This window comes from Apium graveolens, chromosome 10, assembly GCF_009905375.1.
Source record: "Apium graveolens cultivar Ventura chromosome 10, ASM990537v1, whole genome shotgun sequence".
In the NCBI taxonomy this organism is placed as follows: domain Eukaryota; kingdom Viridiplantae; phylum Streptophyta; class Magnoliopsida; order Apiales; family Apiaceae; genus Apium; species Apium graveolens.
The window spans coordinates 202,011,943-202,038,148 of NC_133656.1; the positions used below are offsets into that span (position 1 = coordinate 202,011,943).

The 26,206-nt window shown below is 34.3% G+C and overlaps 3 protein-coding genes across 5 annotated transcripts; 2 read left to right on the plus strand and 1 right to left on the minus strand.

Moving 5' to 3' along the window:
• The first annotated feature begins 1,191 nt into the window (after positions 1–1,191).
• LOC141693748 (uncharacterized) lies at positions 1,192–17,691 on the plus strand. 2 transcript variants are annotated; one of them, XM_074498909.1, is made up of 24 exons: positions 1,192–1,393; positions 2,636–2,995; positions 5,099–5,247; positions 6,253–6,492; positions 6,712–6,821; positions 7,218–7,295; positions 7,374–7,480; positions 8,151–8,245; positions 8,337–8,470; positions 8,633–8,736; positions 8,815–8,892; positions 9,009–9,087; positions 9,177–9,345; positions 9,798–9,868; positions 12,118–12,198; positions 12,280–12,350; positions 12,986–13,082; positions 13,180–13,239; positions 13,819–13,873; positions 13,960–14,354; positions 14,435–15,802; positions 15,943–16,509; positions 16,603–16,661; positions 17,324–17,691. In XM_074498909.1, the coding sequence occupies exons 2-24, from the start codon at positions 2,649–2,651 to the stop codon at positions 17,529–17,531; spliced, it is 4,722 nt and encodes a 1,573-aa protein (XP_074355010.1). In that variant the 5' UTR covers positions 1,192–1,393; positions 2,636–2,648; the 3' UTR covers positions 17,532–17,691. The 2 variants fall into 2 exon arrangements, with proteins under 2 accessions (XP_074355010.1, XP_074355011.1); XM_074498910.1 differs by having other exon boundaries at positions 2,693–2,995.
• An 871-nt stretch (positions 17,692–18,562) lies between these two features.
• On the plus strand, positions 18,563–24,353 carry LOC141689106 (uncharacterized). 2 transcript variants are annotated; one of them, XR_012562248.1, is made up of 7 exons: positions 18,563–19,044; positions 19,580–19,791; positions 20,806–21,025; positions 21,119–21,204; positions 21,292–21,383; positions 21,557–21,932; positions 22,014–24,353. XR_012562248.1 is itself a non-coding variant. In XM_074493285.1 (6 exons), the coding sequence occupies exons 1-6, from the start codon at positions 18,739–18,741 to the stop codon at positions 21,817–21,819; spliced, it is 1,179 nt and encodes a 392-aa protein (XP_074349386.1). In that variant the 5' UTR covers positions 18,563–18,738; the 3' UTR covers positions 21,820–24,353. The 2 variants fall into 2 exon arrangements, 1 of the variants encoding a protein (XP_074349386.1); XM_074493285.1 differs by having other exon boundaries at positions 21,557–24,353.
• LOC141691652 (uncharacterized) lies at positions 23,006–24,112 on the minus strand. The gene has a single exon (XM_074496418.1). It carries the CDS (start codon positions 24,110–24,112, stop codon positions 23,006–23,008), a length of 1,107 nt encoding a protein of 368 aa, XP_074352519.1.
• Positions 24,354–26,206: the final 1,853 nt, after the last annotated feature.

Below are 26,206 nucleotides of genomic sequence, written 5' to 3' on the forward strand. Positions count from 1 at the left end.
ATACACGGATCTTGTATTATTTAATTCATAATTTCTTTTACATAAAATATAAAAAGTAATATGGAAAAATGTCGAGTATTCTAATCTTGTACCATTTTTTCCCAGTTTCATTTTTGATAATTATGAATATCATTATATCCTTTTATATTATAACCGTAAGAGACTTTTTATTCAAAATTTTGGTCATATACCGCTAAAACAATCTCAGTCGTTGGTATGATTTTATAAAATTAGACGATCAAATTTATATCATATTAGAAAAAAAGAAGACCTCAAAAATCAATTGAAAAAATTCGTAATATAATCATGAATTGAAAATGATTATATTGTTCTACTACTACTCAAACACCAGAATGCGATACAATGTCCTAATACATTCATAAACAGGATATGATTAGAGGTTCAACCAATCATAAATATAAACAAATTACATTGTTCTACTATGATGCAACCTTAGATATAATATGATTAAATGTTCTACTATATATAAATACATTATATACACCGCTAAAAAGTAATTAAATTCAATATCCGCAAGTTTCTCAATATCTGCATATTAGTTGCAATAATATTGCAATAAATGATCAAATAACAATAATATTAAAATAAAGATTAGAAATAAAAATATACGTACATTAAAGAATTATAAAAATAAATTTATAATTTTTTTATTATCTTTTAATAAACATAAAATACTTCTTATCCAAAAATTTGATCGTGAACATTCTCGACCGTTATTTTAAACTCAGACTCATCATTAAAAAATTTCACAACCACATCGTCTAAGTTTGTCATACCGTCGAGTCCCAAAGTCCAAGAAATTATAAATAATGATATTTTTTCAATAATAAAGGAGAACATATATCAAATATATGTAATAAAACAAGAACCAAATCTAAAAAGTAACAAAATAGGAAAAATGCTGAATATTCAAATATTGTACCATTTTTTCAAATAATACTTTTTTCATTTGAGTAAGTGATAACATTTCTAATAAGAATATAAGATTGAGCGTCAAAACATGTCAATATTTGTAAAAAAAATTGGAATAATTTTGAGATACTCGTAAAATAAAGTTATATTACTGCAATAAAGATAGTAATAAATTTGTATTACTTTGTTATTATTTTTTATTACTACCGCAAGCGCAAGTACATTTAATTTCCTCGTTTCTTGTAAATAGTACGATATATGCTCACATTCCATTTCGCCCTCGCCGGTACAAAAACACCTCCAAACCTTTCTCCTTACTATCCAAATTGACTCCAACTTCCTCATTTTTCAATCAAAAATATATACATACATTCATACGTACATAAAACTCTATACATAACCACCCTGCCTGTCGGGTCCTTACATGATATCACTTCTTACCTGGTCTCGGATCTCTACAGTAATCTCTCTCTCTCTCTCTCTCCCCCCCTCCTTCTGTAATCTCTATCTCTCACCAAGTGCAATTTATTGTTGCCTAGGGTTTTCATTTTAGGTTAATTTTAGTAGAATTGAACTATTAATTTATCTTGTTATGCTGTATGTTAATGTTATATTTGATTAGATGTATCTAATGTTAGATATGTAATGTAATTTCTCAAATTTGTTTAGTTTTAGTTGGCTAAAATGAACAGATTTTTTTGATTTTGTTTGTTTCGATTGCTGGTCTTAATTGATGATCTGAGCTGATTAAGTAATAAACAAATTCAAATTTTGTTTTGTTTTTATGAAACTAGTTATGAATTAATTTAGGGGACTAGGAATTTATGGGTATGCCTGGATAAGATATGATAATGGGGAAGCATATGTAGTGTAATTGCTAGTTAAGGAAATTAAACTGATTGTTTTTAAAATAAAATCAGTTGTTGATGCGATTGAGATTTTAGAGAATTATGCAACAACACATCGGAACGCGTTGAATTTGACAGGCATTAGGATATGCTTATTTTGCGTTACGTTTTTTTAACAATTAAAAGTAAGCTAGTGGAATTGGTGCAAGGTTTTGTGGAATCATATGGCTTTTGCACATGAAACTTTAACGTACTTTAGCACCTAAGTATACTATGTTCCAGTTGTCTTTTGTACATTTGAGCTGGTTGATACGTTCAAGCTGATCCAATGATCTTTGTTACACTCCTGTTGTTGTGGCACCTATACCAGTGTTACAAAAATATATAGATGTATAAATTTATACCTGATAATTGATTTTGCTGTCAAGTTTCTATTTGTGAACCTATACAATGTTATTGGTACAACTTTTAAGTGTGACACATTTGTCAGGGCCCGTAAGTGCTGTTACATGTTTTGAGATTCTATTTGTTAATTCAGATCTTCAATTTTTTTTTTATTACATTATAACTAAACTTCAAACAACATACTTGAATTGCAATATTCAACTTTACCACAGGAAAACCCAAAAACTGCAGTTCACTAGAACTTACAAAGTTCAAAGATAGTGTTATTTTATCACTGAATTTTATTTTTTATGGCCATTTTTTACTTGTAATGAATGATGATTTTTAAATTTTCTTACCTATTGTATTGAGTATCGATCTATTTGATTTCTCTTTAGTGTTGAGTATCTGCATAGATTCCTTGCCTTTAACTTAAAATGAAATTATTATCATATATTATTCTGCTTCAGATTGCTCAGAAAAATGGATTTCCTGAAGTGCTCATCTTTCAATGATACGCCTTTCAGTATGACACCTCGAAATTTTCCGCACAACGCACACATAAAGGGTGAAGAGAACGAGGAAGCTTCTGGTCATCCTGTTGTAAAAGATCTGGATGTCGATCTCAGCGAAGTTTACTTTCTAATCATGCATTTTTTATCTGCCGGGCCATGCCAGAAAACTATTAGACAGCTCTGGAGTGAGCTCGGAGAACATCAGCTCTTACCTAGAAGATATCATGCCTGGTATTCACGTAATGGTGCAGTGAGTGGGGATAGAGATGATAATGGTAGTTCTTTCCCTTTAACTTATGAGGAAGTTGTTGAAAGGTAATTTAATATGCTTTCAGTCGACTTATTTATCTTAGATTTATTTTTTTGCACTTGCTACTAAATATGCTAATGATCTTTTTTTTTTTTTATTTCATACCTATTCTTGCACGCGTATACAGAAACTTGACTAATGATTGAGACTTAATTTTGAATCCTGATCGTGTTTGTGAATATATGTCACTGTAATTTCAATTGGTTTCTATAGGTGTATACTGATTCTTTCTACAAAAAGGCAAACTTCGTAATTGATGCTGAAAACTGACATTGTTTATATATGTTGTGACTAACTAATCATTGAAACATTTAGTTCTCTTAGTTGGCCATATATTGATTGAGATTTTCATTTCTGCGGAGATTCGTCTTTAAATTGATAGACATCTGTCAGTATTTATCTTAATTAGTACCGCATAGACGTACAATTTGTTAGCCGCATCCTGTATCAGTTATATCCTATATATAATTTGCCTATGAAGCAAGGGTGTGGGTGCGGGGATACGCAAATTCGGTAAAATTAAATATATGAGGATTAGGGTGCAGTGGGATTTGGAAAATATAAAAAATATATAAATATATATTATATATAAATAAAAAGTAAAAGAATAAAGTATATACATTCAAGGTCAACAAATTTTCACAGAAATCATTGTATAATGGTTAAAATTAACTTCTTAACATTAATTTTTAAAACATTATAGTAAAAACAAAGTGATTTAAAAAGTCAAGCACCCATATAGAGTGGTAAGTGTTAACTTTGGTAATAAACAGAGTCACGGCAATGATTTTTACGTATACGACATTCACATATACATCCAAATCCAAACAGAAAAAATTGAAGAAGAAAGGAGAAATTAGATTGAAGAAATCTATTACAGATTACTAATATATATATATATATATATAGACACACACACACAAATCGAGAAGAAAGAAGAAAGTGAATGGAAAGTTGAAAGAATAGGGCTTACTGGAATGACGACGGAGAGATGACCGACGTGTGAGAAGACGTCTACGAGTAAGTGTGTAATTAGGACTTAAATCAATTTGGGGAAGTCCCGTTTTTTGTTTGGCTGGAAAATTACAAAAAAAATTCTTTCTGAATTCCCCACGAATCCCCGCCGAAAATTGCGGTACCTAACAACCACACACCCATGCTACCCAGTAATTTACATAGTTAATGTGGTTTGGTCGTCAGGCTAAAGTAGTCATTTCAGAATTAGTAATATTAAGTAAAGAGATTAAGATTCGATTTCCTTGCAAAAATAAACATGGACTCAATATTACTGTAGCCATTTCAGAAGTAGTATTATTAAGTAAAGAGATTAGGGTTCGATGAATACAAACATTAACTTAATATTACTGTTAAAGGAAGTTAATATGATTTGGTCATCGGAAATCCGTGCCCCATTATGAATAGTATTTTAGGGTTTAATTGCTTATATACATTTATACAGTGGGGGACATTCTTCCTTGAGAATTAAGAAAATTGAGGTGGCTTTTCTTGATGTGCTTACTGCTTCTATGTGAGCCTTGATCTGGTTTATCCAAAAATTAAAATTCTTAAAACTTGAAAAAGCAGCTCCCATAACTTCATTATGTTATGTTTGTCAGTTAGTCAGGTGCAGGTAATCCTTGATCAAACCAAAAAAAATGATCTTGATTGCAATTTTAAGCAGTTTCTTTCTTTTTAAAGCACAAAGAACAACTAAAAGATGATAATAGTGGGAAATCTAAACTTTTGAAACTTGTTAGTCAGTTGGTGCATGATCACGGTGGATCTCAAAGCTTTGCAAAATATATATTTGTGAATTAGGTTCGGTAAAATTTTAAATTTACACCTTCCCCCCCAATTTTCATGGCCTCTTTACTTTTCCAATATATTTTTACCCATCGGATTACAGACATGTAATAATATTTTTTTATACACATAAGCTGTTAAAATATGGATTGCACCAAGCATAAATAATCTTGATAGTAGCTTTATATTAGGTTATATGCCAAATGGTTTAAGTTTTCATATTTTATATTTGGTGTTTTTTCTAATTAATTTAATGTTCATCCAACTGCATCAGTATGCTGACAGCTACTTCCTTGCTCTATTAGGTATTCTTACATTGAAAAGGATCACTTGCTGAAGCTGCTGAAACAACTGATGCTGAATGTGACACCATCACGGAGTATAAATGATAGATGTGATCTTAGCGCTGCTGATGTTCCTACGCTGCTTGGGGATGGTCTTTTCTCTCTTCTAGGTTGGATGCACTATTATGTTAATTCAGTTTAATAATTAACAAAAAGAAACCTAAATTTGACTGCTCAAATCCCCAAGTCCCTGCTCTAAATTCTATCCCGTGCCCCTCCCTACGTTCTGGGTATGTAGTAGAGAAAAGAATATTGCATAACTTTCTAGCAAGAGCTTAAGCACCTCCCTCCAAAGTTGATTTTTTCAATGGATTGACATGAATTTGTGAAAGTTATTTCCCCCCTCAGATCATAGCTTTTAAATAAATCTTCATAGTTTCAGGAATGCACCTTCCAGGTTGGCTATTAAAAGCATCAACTTGTCAGCACTATAGCATTTAAGTTTTTTTTTCCATCCATATTAATAAATTGATGCTTATCTTTAGGAAATGTTATGAGCAGTATCCAAGATTCGTGGCTACTGCCTTGCTCTTTTAAGCAATTGGCTGCAATGATTGGTGATGGTTATTGTTAATTATTTTCCCTTCTCTGATAATAAGTGTCCTAATTGACTATGAAAGTAAATCAACTATCTTGACAATTAATACTTGTTGATCTTTGGTGGACTGTGAACCTAGAACTTAAAAGTTTAAAGGAGAATTCTACATCAATGTTTTTTTTCAAGATTTAAATAGTCATGTTTTTCTCTGAGGCATGCTCACTGCATTAATCGTATGTGTCTTTATATTTTTTTCTACTAAAAAAATTGTATTTGACTATTCAAATCAACAAAGAGACGATGGAAAAGTATTATTTACTAATTTAATATAAAAAATTTATGCCCTATTTTTCTATTATAATAAATGGTAGGTTAGCATGCATTTAATCCCGCTGGATGTTCAGTTGACGTTAAGCATTACTTTCCATTTTAATTTCAAGCAATATAGAATATTTTTTTGCTGGCTTTCTGGTTCTTGTCATACAAAATCTGTTTTTCCCTTTGGGTTTAAAGGTTCAAGTAACCTATAGGTGTGATCTTTTGGTATATCTTGAAGTGCTTGGCTACTCTGCTGCAGGTGCTAAATGTAGAGCAGACTTGCAAATGAAGCCTCTTCCAGCTTACCTTAGATGGCCTCATATGCAGGCTAATCAGGTTCTCGGTCTAACACTGAGGGAGATTGGAGGCGGTTTTCGGAAACACCATCGTGCCCCATCCATTTGCTTTGCATGTTATGCTGTCGCTAAGCCAAAAACCATGGTACAGAAGATGCAAAACATAAAGAGGTTAAGGGGGCATAGAAATGCTGTCTATTGTGGTAAAGTCTTCATTTTTAGTTATGAGCAATTGATGACATGCTTCTGCTTTGTTATTAATGTCCTTCTGAAGTCAATATGTTGCTTTGATCAACATAACATTGCCAGTTTCCAATTATCATTTATAGTCTCCATAACATTTTATGGTTATTAATTTTGAGGTTTTCTAGCCAGAAGTAAAAAATTGTGCTATCTACAACATTTTAACTTGAATTCTGCAGCAATATTTGATCGTACTGGGAGATATGTGATTACTGGATCAGATGACAGATTGGTGAAGATTTGGTCTATGGAGACTGGCTTTAGCCTCGTCAGCTGCCGTGGACATGAAGTAAGCTTAAACTCATAAATGTCCGTATAAAATAGTTTTCCCTTTCCGATTTGTTTAGAAAATCACTTTTTACTAATAAGAGGAAAGCTAAGAGGGCTGTTCAATTTTTTTCTCTAGCCCTTTTGGAATTTGTGTTGGAGAATTTTTTTAAAAAAATAACCCAATTTTTTTTGAATGACCTGCTTTATGTAATGAAATGATAAAGATGACAAGAAGATGAGCAACAAGTATTTTAAAGTGCATAGGTTTACTATTATAGAAGTCTTGCATGTAAACTTTAACGGCCTAAAGAGGACTTAAGAGTTGCGAACAAGTTGAGATAAATGCATATTATGATGCTCAATTGTATAATGAAGTGTTTGTTGACCTGTACATGCATCTTTTTTCACTATGAAGGGTGATATAACAGATTTGGCTGTAAGTTCCAATAATGCTGTGGTGGCCTCTGCTTCAAATGACTTCAGCATTCGAGTTGTATGAACTTGACCCATTAAACAAATAATTTCAAATCCTTCTCATTCTTTTAGTATAAGATACTCGTATATGTTGCAGTGGCGCTTACCAGATGGATTACCTATTTCTGTTCTGCAAGGACATGCAGCAGCTGTTACCGCTATTGCATTCAGCCCCAGACCTAATTCTTTCTACCAACTCTTATCGTGAGTCTTCATAAGTACCAGCTCTATAATTCTAAATGGTCTATCAGTATAAGCTTTCTACCCAAGTTGCACTTATATGTGACCTGGTTCGGTGCTATACTTTCCGGACATTCCTTTGTTTTTGGGGTCACAATGTAAAATTTTACAGTCAGATAATAATGCATCCTGCCTTCTATGATTTGTAGATATTTTGTTTTAAGTATTAGGTAGCCTATTTGGCTATTTCTCTCTCATTATCCCAGGCAAAAGTGGTCTTCTATAGCTTCTATTGTAGTTTCTGTGTTTAGTAGCTTTCTTTTAATAATTGAGAATTTCAAAAAATATGGATAATATTGTCTTACCTAATTATAAGCCATATTACTCAGAACTAAACATGGACATAGATGTATAACATTGCTAATAGGGGCTTCATGTTTGTTTCTTATGCCGATCTCTATGATTATGCAAATGTTTATTGCATTAAGATGTCATTAGGATATTATGTACTTGCGTTTGCATTACTTTACACCTTGTTGTGACTTGGTTGTCATGGAAATTTCGGATGCATCTTATTCATGCCAGACTACTTTACTTTATAGTCACTGTTTGCTGGGTAAAGAAGCATAATACAAATTTTTATTTATTATTGTTTCTTTTTTTTTGTTTCTGTTCGCTTACCAAATGTTGGTAGGTCGTCTGACGACGGGAGCTGTCGTATCTGGGATGCCAGGTCCTCTCGTAGTACTCCCCGCATATATTTGCCAAAGCCAAAAGATGAAGTTGCAGGTTGATTGTAGTTTTGTGTTTTCTGGTGCGCTGTAATGTCTGTAACTCAGTTTTGACTCTTGATTAAGAGGCTAAGCTGATCATTTTACAGGTAAAAGCAATGCTCCCTCCTCAAGTGCTGCCCCCTCATCAAGTGCTGCTTCACATAGTCATCAAATTTTGTGTTGTGCTTACAATGCTAATGGAACAGTCTTTGTAACTGGTAGCTCCGATACTTATGCAAGGGTACGTCTATCGGTAGATAAATTTTAGCCTTGTTAGGGTTCAAGTAGATAAATTAGTTAGGAAATTAATTTGGCCACATCCTAAAAGTCATCTGCAACAGTCTTTCTTTTAATTAGTGAGACATCCTAGGCTAGTGATTTACAAAAAGGTACCGCGTTGCAGGTTTGGAGTGCTGGGAAACTCAGCGGAGATGACTCTCAGCATCCGTATCATGAGATTGATGTATTGGCTGGTCATGAAAATGATGTCAACTATGTACAATTTAGGTTTGTGAGCGACTGTATACGGTTAAAACGTATGCTTAGTTATGTACAAAATTTTTATCACTGCTTTTTCTTATGCAGCGGCACAGCTGTGGCTTCAAGGTCTTCAATTTCGGACTACTGCGGAGAGGAAAACATCCCTAAATTTAAAAATACTTGGTTTGTATCTCCATTGAGGGTTTTTTTTGTTGTTTTTTTTGTTTTTCCTTTTCCAAGGTAGAAAATAGTTCTACATCTGCATTTTGCTTAAGTTACCTGAATGATCATAATTCTAGGTATAACCATGAAAACATAGTTACCTGCTCCCGTGATGGCAGTGCAATCATTTGGATTTCAAAAACACGGAGATCTCAGGTGAGTCATACCGGCAAGATTTACAAATTCTGATTTTCAAAAGATTTCCTGTTCTAGACATCTAGTCTTAACTATAGGGGTCAATACAGGGAAAAGTTGGGCGCTGGACACGGGCTTATCATCTCAAAGTTCCTCCTCCCCCAATGCCTCCTCGCCCTCCTCGAGGAGGCCCACGTCAGAGATTACTTCCAACTCCTCGTGGTGTAAATATGATTGTATGGAGTCTAGATAATCGCTTCGTGCTTGCTGCCATCATGGGTAGTCTACTTGACATCATTATCTTTTTGAAAATCTGATCCTTCGAGGAACTTGCAAATAACATCTACTGCACATGAAAATAATTGACTAGCTGTAGTTAACCATGTGTTCTTACAGTAATTGGTACAGAAGTATTAACTTTTATTTTTGGCTGTATTTTGGCTGTGTTTTTAATTATAAATGTATAATTAGGTTATTGATTGAAAATATGTAAGCATTATCAACTTATTATTACCTAGATTGAAAGTCCCATGTTAATTTTTTCCTTGTATATGATCTCTCATAATTTGAGACCTACTTGAAACCTCAGATTCCTCTTCTTTCATTAAGAAACAGACTTGCTAGTTGGATTCTTTATCTACAGTCATTAAATTTGTTTTCGTCTGCATATTACTTCTTCATTGGATACGCCCATATTTTGAATCTCCTACTCTTTGTTTGTTCCATTTCAGATTGCAGGATATGTGTTTGGAATGCTAGCGATGGTAGTTTGGTACATTCTCTGACCGGCCATAGTGCATCTGTGAGTGTTTTTGATAATGGAACTAGTAAACTCAATTTAAATTCTTGTTAACCTGTTGTTTTGTTAGTTTAAAACTAGCTCTGTAGCCAGTGCAATGCACAGCCATGCTCTATATTGCGTGAATTGAATTTTATTTTTCAACTGTAATTGTTAACGTTATATTTATATTGTTTGATGGATAAATAATGTATTTAATTTGTGTATATGAGCATTAGTGGTGTGGTTGCAATGTTGTTATGAGTATTTTTTTAACTGCAATTATTGACCGGATATTCATGTCGTTGCCCAGTGAATTGAGGACATATTTGTTTGTGTGTATGACTTATTTTTGGGGTGTGATGATATTTGGGTTGAACGTGTTCTTCGAATTTTGACATTAAGCTGAAATAATAGAGACTGAAAGTGGTATTTCTTGTTGTCCACTGCTAATGGTGATCCACGGGATTTTTGTAGAAATGTTTGTGGTATTTATTGTTGTCCACTGCTAAGGATGATCCACGAGGGTTGCTTTAAAAGTGTTTGTGGTTGTTTGAGATACTGCAAAATATAGTCGTTTGTACGCTTATAATTTTATTTTTTATTGTTATTTAAATGTTTATTCTTGATCTTCGTAACTTTTCACATCCATCATTCAATATTAACAAATACATAGAGTTCTGAACATGCTAGGCTCCTTCTGGTTTCATTTGGATTTGACACAAAAACATTAATAAGATTATCTGCTTAATGTATACCATTCTTTCAAGTTGTGACGTGTAAGGCCGCAACCAAACACCAATATAAACCAACATGATCATAAGTTTAATTAAGGCTATAAGCCAAAAATATACGTGTGTCTGTGTTCATTTTCTACTATACATTTCAAAGAAAACAACACTTGAGAAATAGAATGGTACATAACTCACTGTGGATGATAGAGAAAATAATAATAAGATATCTTGGAGGTCGGTTACTAATACATAACATAATCTTTAGTCAGTGTGATGCACGAGCATTCTCTAAATATGTATAAAATATTGATTCATTCATAACTATTTTATTTGTTTGTATTGTGTTAAAATTGTGATTGACCAGTCATACAACACTTAGTGTCAAATGTTAATACAAGTTTGTTTTTTACTTATATAGAAGAAGAATCCTTAATTTTTGTCTGAATTTGAATTTGTTTGTATCATAAAAATATAATAGTTAATATGACAATAATATATAACTTATCAAATTATAGGCATAAATAGATCAATGCACGTATGTATCCTTGATACATAGTTTTTTTTTCAGTTGACATCTAACTTATACATTATTATTTATCAAATTAATAATATAAAAAAGTGAATTATAAATGGTAATATTTAGAATTTTAAATTTCACTAAATAATTAAAAAGTACTTAATTTAAATTAGATTTATGTTTGATATGTTTCTCACGTATAGTTGTTGGATGATATATTATTATGATTAATATTATTATTATTATTGACAAAATATATGTATATATGGATCTACAGCTCAAACATAAATCTAAATCAAAAATAAGTAATTTTGATATTTCAGTGATATTTAAAAATATAAATATTAATGATGCGTTAATTGAGAGAATAAGTGTGAAATAAATATTATTAAATTATGCACCAACATGAAAATATGTATAATTCGTTGATTTTGTGAGATTATTTTATGTGTATGTATTAGAAATGCGGTTAGAATTATTTTGTTTGTCAAAAATGTGATTGATGAGTAAAAATTAGTATCTCAGCCGGGTATTGAATTCTAGGATTCACCGACCCCTTAGTCTGGTTCAAATAAGTACACGTGCACAAACAAGTACACGTGCACGTGTGTGTATATATACGTGTGTGGGTGTATATGTATATATAAATATGTATCTACGTGTACTAATCATGCAAAATTAATAGATTTTAACAAATAGTGATTTAGTTAAATAAATTTTACATTTACATTAATTTATATATAAAGTTAATAATGATAATGATGAAGCATATTAATTGAATGTTATAAGTATGTATTAATAGTCAATTAACAAATTTTAATTGTGAGAATAAATGTAAATAAATATTATATAGATATTAAATAAGGGCATAATAGTCATATGAATTAATTTGCTCAACAACCCCCCTATATATAATAGACTTAGATCTTTTTACTATTGTGCGGGCTATCTCTTAGTTTGTACTATGACTTGAATGTTATATCTTTCCGGTTTCATGTTGCTTTGTGTATGCTTTCTGGCAGACCTATGTTTTGGATGTTCACCCTTTTAATCCTCGAATCGCAATGAGTGCTGGCTATGATGGGAAAACTATAGTTTGGGATGTAAGCCTTTCACGTTATATATTGTGAAATAGTTTCATCCATTATCCCCGTCTTGAAATATCTGCTGTGCTGAATTTTCAGATATGGGAAGGCACTCCTGTTCACATATATGAAATTGGACGCTATAAGTTGGTGGACGGGAAGTTTTCACCGTAAGTAATCTGCCAAGAACTTGGTTATCTCTAATATTTCCTTCATTACGCTGAAAGAGAACATGGTCTATTGTAAATTGTAGGTAAGCTGTACTTCTGAAAATAGTGATAACCAAAATATATAGAGAAAATAATTGTTCCCTATATAATGATAACCAAAATATATAGAAAAATTGATTGTTCCCTATATCGCACTGTAGTCTACCACCCAGTTAAATAATTTCCTTAAATTCTGATGATACTAGAATGCAAGAGTTGGGTAACTGTCTCAAAGTAAAGTTGGCCCCAAAGAGATCTGCTGATATTGCTGTTTAGAGATCGCAAGTTGGTTGGATTGTTTAAGCTATACTGTCATTATAATGGTTTAATAGCTGGAAAGGTCAATAGCATGGGATACGGCTTAACATATAAAAGCAGTTCATATTTCAGATCAGTATTTTTAATAATACAAAAAGTTCCGGTGTACCACCGGAGATATTGTAGTTGAAAACGTGGTCCCTATTCATTAGCAAAATGTGAATTTGCTGCATTTTATCACAGCTAATATGATAAGTGCCTCTTGCGACTCATTGAAGACCATTTTTTTGCATTCATTTTGTTTTCTGTTGAAATTGTTTACTCTTATTTGCAACTAGTGATGGCATGTCTATAGTACTTTCTGATGATGTTGGACAAATTTATCTAATAAACACCGGCCAAGGAGAGAGTCAAAAGGATGCCAAATATGACCAGGTATATAAGTTACAACATCTTTTATTTTTTTTGGATGGCTACCAGTGGTATTTAATTGTAACTGGTTATTGATATTTATGCATTATAATTTCTACAGTTTTTTCTTGGAGATTACCGCCCCCTTATTCAGGACGAACACGGGAACGTTGTTGATCAGGTTGATATCTCTTTGTTTCCTTTGATGTGCCTTTGAGCTAATCTGTCACACCACCAGTGCATTTGTTTTTATTTGCTTTCTGTGACAAAGTAACAAATAATATTTTACAGGTTATAATTATATGCGAACAACTATTGCAATATGCATGTTGGTTCATGATCTTGGAAGAAAAAAAAGCTAAAATTTTGACTAAATCATCTAAAGGGTTTTCAAAGTTGGCTACTAAACATTCACATTCTGTTTCTTCCCCTTTCATTTGTACTGCCATTTCATACTTGCTGTGTCCTAATCTATATGACCTTGTTTTGATCCCCTCCCTAAAATCCCTTTTAAATAGTTAAGGGCATTAAGCTTTCATAGTTAGTTGTAAACTTTACATGGTATTAGGCCAGTGGTCATGGTTTTATGTCTTTTGTACACTTTAGGCTGTTGTAGTTTTCTGTAATAGTTTCCACAAGTAGTTGAACTGTTGTTATAATGCTTTTTTATTTATCTTTTCTCTGAGTGTGGGGTGGCATGATCATGTGATAACATTACAGCAGCATAGCAGCTAAACTCTTAGTACTACACATGATGCAGGAAACACAACTTCCTACATATCAGAGAAATATTCAAGATGCTCTTTGCGATTCAAGTATGTTTTGTGGTTCAAATCATCTACAATAAATCCTTTCTAACATAATTTTATTAAATTGTAGTTTTTGCCTCTGAAAACTGTAGGTATGGTTCCATATGCAGAACCTTATCAAAATATTTATCAGCGGCGTCGGCTCGGTGCACTGGGTATCGAGTGGCGCCCCTCATCCATAGATAATATTCTGGGTACAAATATCGGCCTAGGTCAAGAATATCAAATATTGCCTTTGGCTGACCTGGACATGGTGTTTGAGCCGCATATAGAATTATTAGATGCTACACTATTTGAACCTGAAAATGATGTCATAATTGATGACACTGATTCAGAGTATGACATTGCTGAGGAAGTTTACAGTGGTGATGAGCAGGGAAATTTAGGTAATGATTCTTCTAGTGATTCAGAGTGTAGTGAAGAAGACAACATGGCTGCAAGGAATCAAAGGCACGGCCTTCGTAGATCAAAAAGAAAGAATCTTCAGGTAGTTACAAGTTCAATTTTGCAGGTCAGTTTGCATCCCGTGCCTTTGCTAGCTAATGACCCGATTCTCCTTTTTTCTAGGTTGACCATGATAACAATGCATCCAGTAGCAAGCGACCACGTAAGAAATCTAGAGTCACTCGTTTAACTATAAAAAGGAAGTCATCTTCAGCAATGTCATTAAGACCACAGCGAATAGCTGCACGCAGTGCATCAAATGTACATTCTGAGATTTCTGAAGCGTCTACTACTGGAGAAGATGAAGAAGACTGGGAAGATGTTTTATATGAGAGCGATTCAGTTTTACAAGCTTCAAATGGTCAGAGCGATGAATCAGATGAAAACTTGCAGACTCTGCATAGAAAGTATCCTAAAGTCAAACATGGATCAATGGACACGTCTGGCGATATAATCAAGCCACCAGAGCAAGTCGCTACTCAGATGAATGGTGAAAACAAAAAGAGACTGGTCCTAAAAATTTCTCTTAAAGATCGCAAGAAATCTGTGCCCTCAGCGATCACCGTATCCCAGTCCAACAACCAGAACGAATCATCTTCTTCGTTTTTTAGACCTAATGGAGAAATTCCTTCCTTTGTAATTGATGCAGAGCTGTCAAAAAACCATAGCTTGAATAAAATCAGAGACAGTGAAGATCGTGAAATAAGTGAGGGAATCACTGCAGTCAAACCTTGCAGTGATTATCAAGAAATTCTTGGTGGTCGGTCCAGAAATGAAATCGATTCCGTCACCAGAAACATATTTATAAATGATAATGGCACTTCCCTCTCTGGTTCAGGCCAGAAACTGGCCGGGGATTTCACAGATTGTACCAAGTCTGATGTACTTGCTGGAACTAGTCATCCACATGAGCTAAAAGAGAACCCCACACCTAAACCTATAAAGTTAAAGATCAAATCAATAAGTAGTTCGAAGTCCAGTTGGCATTTTGATAGAAGCACAAAAACGAGTAATGCTGTTTTCAGTCCGTACAGGTTGGGAAGCAATGTAGAAGGTGTAAATGAATATATAGATCCAAATACGTTAAATAATAGTGATGATAATCAGGAAGCAGGAGCTGAGAAATGCGAAGCTGCACCCCAAGTGATGTCTAAAACAAGATCCTTGCGGCTGAAGGGACCTTTACGGGAGAACAATTACGATGGCACTTTCACGACGGGAGAGGGTAATCTCCAAGCAGGGACATCAGAGAATGCTAAAAGAACATTTAATAATCCCCAATCAGATGGATGGATGTCAAATCTAAAAACGGTTGCCAGACCTAGGTCTACCAGGAATAAGAGAGGCATTGCTAATAATTATGATAACCATTTGGCTGTAGGAGATTTAATTAGTACGCAGAGAAAATCAAATTGGCTATTATTGTCGGAACAGGAGGATGGCTACCGCTACATTCCTCAGTTGGGTGACATTGTGGTTTACGTAAGACAGGTATCTAGATCTACATGTTTCTTCATCTGTTATTATTTTTTTATAATTTTACTAGTATGTAAGCACTTCACAGTAATTATAAATATACATATTATAGTTAGCGTTTACATAATTTGTGTTTGATGTTTTGTTATTTTCAGGGCCATGAGGAGTATATAGAAAACTGCCAATGCTCATACGACAAGGTTCCTTGGAAATTGTTTGGAGAAAGCATACGAGTCGTAGAAACTTGTTTGGTTGAAGGTCTTGATTATGCCACAGTTCCGGGTTCAGGAGAGACCTGTTGTAAAGTTACACTTAAATTCACAGATTCAATTTTATTGGGCCGAACTTTTGAGTTAATGCTCCCAGATCTGATTGACTTCCCTGATTTTGTTGTTGAGAAAACACGGTATGATGCTGCTATCGACAGAAACTGGGCACCGAGAGATAAGTGTCTTGTCTGGTGGAGGGAGGATAATGAAAATGGTGGCAAGTGGTGGGAAGGTCGGATCGTTGATTCGAAAGATAAATCTGGCGACTTCCCTGATAGTCCATGGGAAAGATTTCGTGTTCGATATACAATTGGAGGCACTTATCAGCAACATAGTCCCTGGGAATTACATGACCCAGACAGCCAATGGGAGCAACCCTCTATAGATTGTGAAAGCAAAGATAAGATGATGTCTTTCTTGTCGAAGTTGTGGAGATCAGCAAGTAGAAATCAGGTCCCTCTCCCCCACTCTTCCCCCCCTTCCCTCCCTTATAACATTTATAATTTTAGTGTTCAATTGTTGAGAAACAGAATACTTTTTTTACAGGATAAATATGGCCTTGCAAAGTTGAGTCAAGTTGCACAAAAATCAGAGTATATGAACAGGTATTCAGTTTCCCAAATATTTTGAGGGATGGAAATTTATATATATATATTATGTATATATATATATATATAAAATAGACAAATAGTATCAACTATAAACCATGGGAATTTACAGGAAATTAAGATGTTTAATGTGAAGCAAAGAGAGGACAACAAACCCAAAATTCTGACTTACATAAGAGGCAACCCGCAGGATTTTTTTGGCTGATAAATAATGTGCTAAATTACTTCAGATTGATATAGCCACTTCAGTTTCCCATAGCAATATCCCACATTAAATGTTGATGTGGGAAATGAAATTTATACCAATAAGGTACCGTTGGTCAGATCATGATAAGTAATAACTAGTAATTTTATCTCAATCCTGTTTTACATAATGGCAAGCTGTAAGCCCTATATTATAAGCTATTACCAGTGACAATGTTCCAGAAAGACATGACCCTGGACATCCCTGGGTCTGCCTTGGCTTGGTATGAAAATTAAAATGTTCATTTGAATAAAAGTAATTTCGAAACGTAAATCTGTTGCAGCTGAAACAAATTGAAACCGGTATGAATGTTACTCGGTAATTGTGCTTGCATTATTGGAATAGTATGGTATTTATAGGCAGCACTAAAAGATGTCAGTTTTGTTCTTAGGTTTACTGGTTTTCATTGTTGCAGGTTTCCTGTTCCATTATCTCTTGAAATTATTGAGCTACGGTTAGAGAACAACTATTATCGTACCTTGAGTGCAATGGAACATGACATCACGGTGATGCTAAACAACGGCAGGGTATATTTTGGAAAAAATGCAGAACTTTTAAGAAAAGTTACTCGGCTGTCTGACTGGTTTACAAATACATTATCAAAGATCGAACATAAATCTTAATATAATTGTTATTTTCTTCTGTAATCAATGAGTCCATTTTTGTAGAACTAATTTATGTTCCTAAAGTTGTAGAGAGAAATAGCAAGGAACATTTGTATTTGTAGACATTACATCTCACCGTACATACGAAATCAATGACCATACATAGAAACTTCTGACATGATCGTTTTTCGAGCATGGTATAAGAATTGCCTAGAATGTGTTTGTTTCTTTGAGATTATTAAATGAATGTACTGTGTCCCAAATGGTATTAAGTATGTTTTTCTAGTATTATTGTAAAAATACATGGAGAAATAATTGAAATTGTAAAATTTAGAAATTTTAAACCACTGGACTTTGAAAACAAATGCATCTGAAATCAGTTTTGATAAATCATTGCTAGTAAAAGTTGGTGAAAATGAAATAATGATGTTAGTCGGTAACAATAACCTCAATCTCATCTTAATCTCATTTTATTTATGGAGGCAAGTAGTTAGCTGTCTTCTTCAAATTACTTTTTCTAATCATCACTTCAAAAAATATAATCAAAAATCTAAATAATTAGTAAATTCCAACCAATCTCTACATAGATCTGTACTTTGACGCAATTTATCATCTATCAATCTCTTGTACGCATATCATGTACATTTACGAATTTTTTTCATGTATTTTCAAAAGATGTATATTATCTACATACTTGTAAGTTATAACACAATTTATTATCTATTAACCTCTCCTACTCATATTATGGGCATTTTCGAAAAATATTTCCGTGTTCATCTAAAAAACGGTATACTCTCTCATACTCGCAACATTTACAGTCCCGGAAAATATTATTTTTATTTATCCAAAAAAATGTATATTTTTCAAAAAAAACCATTTGTCTATCTAGAAAAATGTATACGTTTAAATAGTATAACAGACTAAGGTTTGAAAAAGAAGGCACAAGCATATATTTCCAAAAAAAAAATATTTTATTAATTTATTTGCTCAAAATATATTAAAAAGGTTAAAAAAAATTATTTCTTCTCCTTGTTCATCTTTGTTAAAAAAAATGACTTTTTGCATTCAAAAACCTCCACACTCCCTGACTACCAACCAAAAACCCCCCACTAAACCCTAATTAAACACACCTATACATACAAATATACACACATTTACTTCAACTCAATTTTGATCTCTAATCAACTCAATTCACACTCATTTGCTTATATATATACACACATATATGGCCGGAATTGGAGGCTTCGCCGTATCGCGAAGCCACGGCGGCGACAGATTCTACAATCCACCGGCGATCCGCCGTCAGATTTTGCTTCAGCAACAGCTTCGCCTGCCGGAAAAGTTGCCGCCGGAGAATTCGCCGTTGCCGGAGAATTCTAGTTGTGTTGATGACGGGGCGAAGAGTACTGGTTGCGATGAATTAACAGCTGCATTGTTGAAAAATAGTTGCGGTATTGTGGCGGGAGGGAGTAATATTGATCGGTTGATCGAGGCTGTTACTCCGTGTGTTGCAGCACATTATTGTGCTGAGGTAGTAATAATGTTGTTTTTGTCATAAAAATGCCGATTTTATGTTTTATGCTCGGTGGAATTTGGTGTATTGTGGATATGATCTCGTAAAATTTGTGTGGAATTCTGTTTTTTATGTCGATTGCATGTACATGTGAAGTTATGTGTAGTTCATTGTTTAGTTATCTTGTTAATGTTTGCTACGAAGACGTAAAAATTAAAAGAATGATTTTTTTATATCAAAGGTATGATTTTTTTAGATATAATGTATATATTGTCTGGTAAATTTCGTGCTGTTTGGTTAGCTATGGTTGTTTTTTACAAGCTAGACTTATTTTTTTGCATAACATAAATTGGTAAAGGAGATTTTTTTTAGTTGTAATATATAGGTATATAAATGTAATCTCTGTGTAATTTAGTTACGTCACTAAGAAAATGTGAATGTGCGTGTGTATATGAATTATGCTGAGAAAATATGTGATTACTGAGAGTGTGCGTGTGTGTGTGTTTTGAATGATGTGGAGAAAATGTGAATTGAAGGTTTATTGGATACGCAGGTAAATGATAGGGAATGGAGAAGTAGGGAAGCTGGTTTGCAGCCTTTTTACCATCTTGGGGATTTGTGGGAGTCATTGAAAGAATGGAGTGCGTTTGGAGCAGAAGTTCCGTTGATCATTAAAGGAACCGACTCAGTAATACAGTATTATGTGCCGTATTTGTCTGGTGTACAAATATATATTGATCCATTAAAGCGTGTTTCAAATATCAAGTGAGCATATTTGTGTTTGCATGATGTAGAAATTATTAATTTGTGTTGACATTCTGTAATAGGTGTTTGCTGCAATTTTTAGTAACATTTATTACACATGTAAAATGTTATGGAGTGTCGTTGAGCTATGATAATAGTTTATTAATGTGCTGAAAATCTTGCTCTTTCTAGCCTTCTAGGTACATTAGCTGATCATCATGATACAAAAACAATTAGTATAGTTGAAGATTCCCAACATAATGAAGTTGAAATAGGACTATTATTTTGTAATAGTAATTTTAGTAACAAACCATTTTTGATGATTAGCTGTGATTGAAATTATGAAGTATTATTTGGAGAGTCAAATAATTAGGTGAGAACTAATAGGTTAATGGCAATTTGAATAAGTTATTAGTGATCTCTTGAAATAATGGCATTAACGTTTAACCATGTTTATACAGATTAATAGTAAAATGTGTTGCAATGTGAGAACTGTTTAAATTTAATTGTACCTAAATGCAACAATGTTTAAGAAAATAATGGCTTCGGCTTTTACCTTGTCCAAGCATAAAATTATGAGTCGTAAAGTTTACGAGTTTGTACAAGGTAAAACTAATGGCTTTAAGTTAGGCCAATTTAAAGCAAATAAATGTAAATCTACAATGTGAAGTTAGGGGAAAACAAGGTAATATATTAGCTAATGTATCTAAGATTTGTGTCTGGGATCTGCTTCCCCTTGGGGTTGCTAACGCCATGACTTCAATATGATTCACAAATTATGTTGGTGCTATGTTCCTTCCATAAGGTTTACCTTTCTAAAGTAATGTCTCATCAATTTATATTTACTACTTGTGCTCCATGACTTCCTTGCATTATAGACTATCATGTATTAGGAAAGATGTTAAAATAGTTATATATTTTATATTTCTAAATGTATTCATAAGGGCATGTAGGTGAATCCAGATTCCTGCCAAGGTTTTTGAATGTATATCAGCTACATGTTACTGATGTAGAACTATCTCGTACTGTTGTCAGGCGCACGTGCGAAAAGAGCAATGTTGAGTCTTTAAAAGAGACAATTAGCGGTAGTAGCACTGACTTGAACTCCCAGAAGTTGAAGAAACTGTCTCTGAAAGATAAATTTCCCATGAATACATCTGGTGGTGAGGGTGAGATTAGCGATGTCCCTGGGCTGCTTGTGTTTGAATATTTGGAGCATGAACAACCATACTCTCGGAGACCTTTAACTGATAAGGCAAGTTTAGTTCCTGACATTAGTATTTTGTGATTGACAGCATATTTCCTTTTCCCATAATTGATTGTTTTGCATCCCTTTTCACATTAATAGATATCGAGTCTTGAAGCTCAATTTACAGAATTGAGTTCATATCGGAGCTGTGACCTGCTACCATCAAGTTGGATTTCTATAGCTTGGTACTTGTTTAGTCATGTAACATTTGTGATCTTCATTTTGAACTTTGCTTTCCATGAAGTTTATTTATTAACTAATCTGCGCTACAGGTACCCTATTTATAGAATACCTATGGGCTCAACACTAAAGGACTTGGATGCATCTTTCTTAACTATTCATCCGTTGTCCACACATTCCAGAAGTACATTTCTCTCTCTGTTTCTGTATGTGTGTGTGCATGCATGTGCACATGTTCCTCTGCATGCTGACGTTTGCATCTGAGCTTTTACCACGCGCATATCTGCACACACACACTTCTAACCATTTAATATTAGTGAATTATGAATATATGGTAATCTTTTATATATGCTACAGATGGTGGTCAGTCACATTCTCAGAGTTCCAGTTGTGTGGGAAAGGTCATCGGTGCTAGCTCTGGATCTCCAAAAATTACTCTACCAGTCATTGGCCTTGCTTCATACAAGTACAAAGGTTCAATTCTGAGTCCCAGTGGCCCCCAAGATTATGAGCAAGAGAACTTACTCTTGCAAGCTGCAAACAGTTGGCTTCAAGGTTTAAATGTTGTTCTCCCCGATTTTCAGTTTTTTCGCTCACATCATTACTCATCTCGGAGATGATAATGCATGGAATCCTATCTGTACACATCATGTTCCTTTCCATTGACAAGCTTTAAAGATGTCGGTGATTGAACTACAGTACTGGCTTAAGCCTATCTGCAACCAATCAACTGGTTAAATTTTGTGCTTTGTTGTTTTACCCTTCTCATCTACCTAAATGTAAAATTCTCATCAAATCATTTGCTTTACAATAGATTTAGGAAAATTGCCATTGGTTTAAACTAGGCTAGGAGTCAGGTGGGAATGATCAACCCAACATTAGCAAAACCATTGCCAGAGTACACTCTGTGTGCAGTGACTTGTTTTGAAGGACTTCCCAGGATGTATGCGGAAGTAGGCATTCAACAGCGTGTTTTGCTTGTGTTGTTCCATTGGGGCTATTAGTACTATTGCTCATCATGCTATACAGGTAAGTTTGCTGTCTTTTCTTAAGGAAACTTTGACAATTAGCTTTGGTGACAATGACAAAAAGTTTATATGACCTGTACTTAGTCCCGCTTGTACAAGCTTATACAAAAAGTTTACAGAATAGGTTATATATTGGATGAGTTTATGCTCTCTTTTTTGGCTAAATGAGTTTGCTCTTTGAATAAGAAGTTTAAAGAACTTGCATATCTTTATCTTTATCTTTTAGATTACAAGAAGCTGTGTGTTAACAGGCTTTGCTAGTGTTTGCATTGTTTTTCCTTGAAATCAGAAGTCCTTCACGGAAAACACCTCTCTGTCTCCCCCTTCACATAATGCATTTGTTTGGTTTGATTCTGAAATGAATGGTAGACTATAATATGGGGTAAAATTGGTTACATATAATCATAGATTCATTTCAACCTTGTGTTTGGCGTTGTATTTTTTAGGGGTATAAGTTGAACACCGGGGAAAAGATCTGCAGTTGTCCTCTCGTAATTAAAAAATAAATTATACGTTTTTAATTTCATAACAAGAGCATGTAAAGCATTCAAAAATTTGTAACTATTTTACTAAAAAGAAAATTTAAAGGAACTTCTGCTACATCCTTCCGGTCAGGGGATTAATATAAGCTTTAACAGTATGCGTATTCCTGTCCCATTCTCTCTTTACAATTCAAAGCTTTTGTGTGGGACTGACAACCCCTCAAACTTTCGAATTCTACCCCTGTGAATTACAAAAAGACCATGACGACCTTGTCGCCATGATCCTAAGCCCATTGTCATTGTGTCTGATCTTTTTCTTCTTGCTTTTCATCAACCTCCGTGATCCGTGAGTGGATCTTTGCGTTTGACCGGTGATAATCGACCACCGAGGCAAGCGCCTCGGCCGTAGGTTTAACAACCAAAGTACCAAGCCCAACAATAACACAAACTGCAGCACATAAGAACATAGCAATTGTAATGCCTTCAAATGCTACCTTTCCAGGTGACGAAAACGCAGACAATGCAAGAAGCACAATTTGTAGAGGAATCGTCGCATTGATCGTCATAGCAAGATAGTTAATCCGATAAGTTATAGATTTATTGATTGCTACGGACAAAACTTTCCAACATGACAATGAAAATCCTAATGTGTACGACATTCCGAAGCATGCAAAGACAATTGTGCTTGACCAAGGATAAGTGCAGTAGACATTCTTGTCGCCATGCAAATCTTTTGAGACCACCGAACCCCTGTAGAAGATTTCCGGTAGCTGCGCTTGCAGAGGAGAAAAGAAGACAACAAATATTTGGCCCAACAAAACTGGTAAACACATACTTCCAACCTTGGTGATTGCTGATAATTGGCTAGGGCAATGTTTCTTGACTGAGATCCGTAAAAGGAAAAGAAGGGTGGCTAGGATTGCAGGTTCATACAGTCCGAGAGATAATACAACATAGATTTTACAAAGTTTGGCTTCTTGGGGTAGATTTAGAGGTCGAAAATGTGGATAAATTAAACGTTTGCGGAAAAATGGTAATCTGAGAACTTCATTGCATGCCCAAAAAGAAACCAGTACAACAAGGAGTATTCGAATGGACCATGCGCTGCTGAATTTTTGTAAATAGTGAGACCATTGTGATCTAATGCGAAGGTGAAAAATGAAGAGAAGAGAAAAGAAAGAGAGGACGAGGAGAATGATAATTATTGAAATGGTGGCCATCTCAGATGCACTGTCCCCAGCAACTGGTAAACCAGAAGGTAGAAAGTAGTTGTAGACAGAATCATAGTTGTGTTGCGATTCATTGTAATAAAATGATTTGGAGGGAGAAGGGGCAGGGGATGGGGAAGGTGGTAATTGTGGTGGCAATGTTGTTCCAATGGGATCAAACAAGATTTTTCTCATAGATCGTTATTAACGATTGCATAACTATGATTTTTCTTTAAAGGCTTGATGAATGTCGAAAGCATATCAAATGGGCTGGGGAGAGAGAGGAAAAATTGGTTTGCTGTAAACCTTTTTTTCTTTCTCTTCTCCCAACCAAGAAGAAAAAATGGCAGTTGTTGTGATACAAAGGGCTTGAGGAGAGAGGCGGAAGGACAAAAACAGAGACAGAGGAAATTGTGGTGTTATGAGATGTTGCCTAAATTCCTGCTTTTCTATGGTTAGTTCTATGTTGTTATTTTTTTCATTCTCTTTTTGTAGATTTCTCATTCTATTCTCAATATAGATATGTTACAGAATATTGTTAATGTAAACTGTTGTATTTATATTAAAAATAGAGGTGTATGTTAACTGTCAGATTTGATTATAGTTTTGTAATATTATGTGAAATGACAACATTTTGGATATATACAGTATGTCATTGCAATTCAATTGTTCAAGGTTAGAAATTTTGTGTAATCTGAGGCAATACAAGATTTTTGTGTGCATACCTTTTTATATACTTGTACATGTCTCCTTCTAATAGATTCCTAAGATAGCAGAGGGAACAGAAGAACAAATGAATGTATAAAAACAGCATGTATCAGTTTTTGCTGCACTTATACCATGGCCATCACTTGGCAGTGTACAAGGAAGAGAGCACTATTTACCATTGAAGTAAATTCTGCTAGTATATCCGGGGACGGATCCATTATGTGGTGAGCATTCTCTGCCCCACCCTGAGTATCTGTCCCCGTGAGCCACATTGATTCCAGGTGTTGTTTTCCTAGTAAACTAGACAATCGATCATGAGGATCTTTCTTCGGAATATTTACATCTGTTACAAGATACTATAATCCAGAAGACCGTGAAGACTAGTGTTTAATTACATGATAAGTTCCTGAGAGGGCTGAATAAATATGCTTGTTCAAACCAGGCATTGCATTGTCCAATTTCCAGTTAAACTTCAGCAAACTGATCTGCAAAGTCAGTTTGACCCTATTTCAAAGTCTTACTTATAGGACCGCTCCACATCTCTTGATAGCAATTGCCAGTTGATTGCGATGCTACAATTATCCAGACAATGTAATGGTTCAGTTAATACCAATGTGTCCATCATTAAATGCGTTTCTAGTTTAGTATAATTGAATAAAATAGAGGTTGTGAGAGTGAGGAAGTTCTGGTGTTGTAGCATTGCACATATTGCTCCGGTTCATTTTGCATCAACAAGCACAAGTATTGCAGGGTTTAACAGAGACTAATTGTTTAACAGTCCGGAAGATACACAATAAATCAGGATCTCTGACTTTAAACGGTGACAATACTTGCGAAAGGCAAAGTTGTAGCGTGAATGTTGGAACAGTGGATATGAGATCTTTACTCATGTTTGTACATATGTGTGGTCATCGGGATTATCTGAGGCTCTTTGATGAATCTGGCAAGTTGTTTAGAGGTCATGACCACATCCTGGGAGATCGAGATGCTATAACACTCTCCTCGCCATTTTGTTGCTGCCAAGTTTTTGCTTGCTTTCTTTGAAATCAGGGGGTGAGGAACCACTCACCGTGATTGGTAGTAAAACGAGCAGTTCTTGATGGAACTAGGCAACTTATGCTTTATCCAACAATTCTGATTAGTGACAAGTCATAACTGGTGTTGATATCTTCATAATCTGCATTCCCAGGATCTGTTAAATAGATGCTGTTACTACATTCTTGTCTGATTATAGAACATGCCATTCAGTTCAGTTTGAGTTGATAAAATTTAGTACCGTTCTTTGTGGGAGTGGCATGGCACTTGCAAGCATCAGTAATGTTTGTCAAATTGGAAATACGAACATGATTTCCCCGCAAATATTAGGGCTAATTTTGGTTTTCAGGCAGGCCTGTGTATGTGAATAATGTGATCATTGTTCTATTATTACAGTCCACACTATAGTCCTCATTCTATATCCTGCCTTGCTCTTCTGCCAGCCAAAGGATTTTTCATGTAACATTTCTTTGCACGACTCTTAAATAAATTCCCATTAAGATTAATACATGTTAAAAACACTCATCTTAAATATATTTTTTTAGA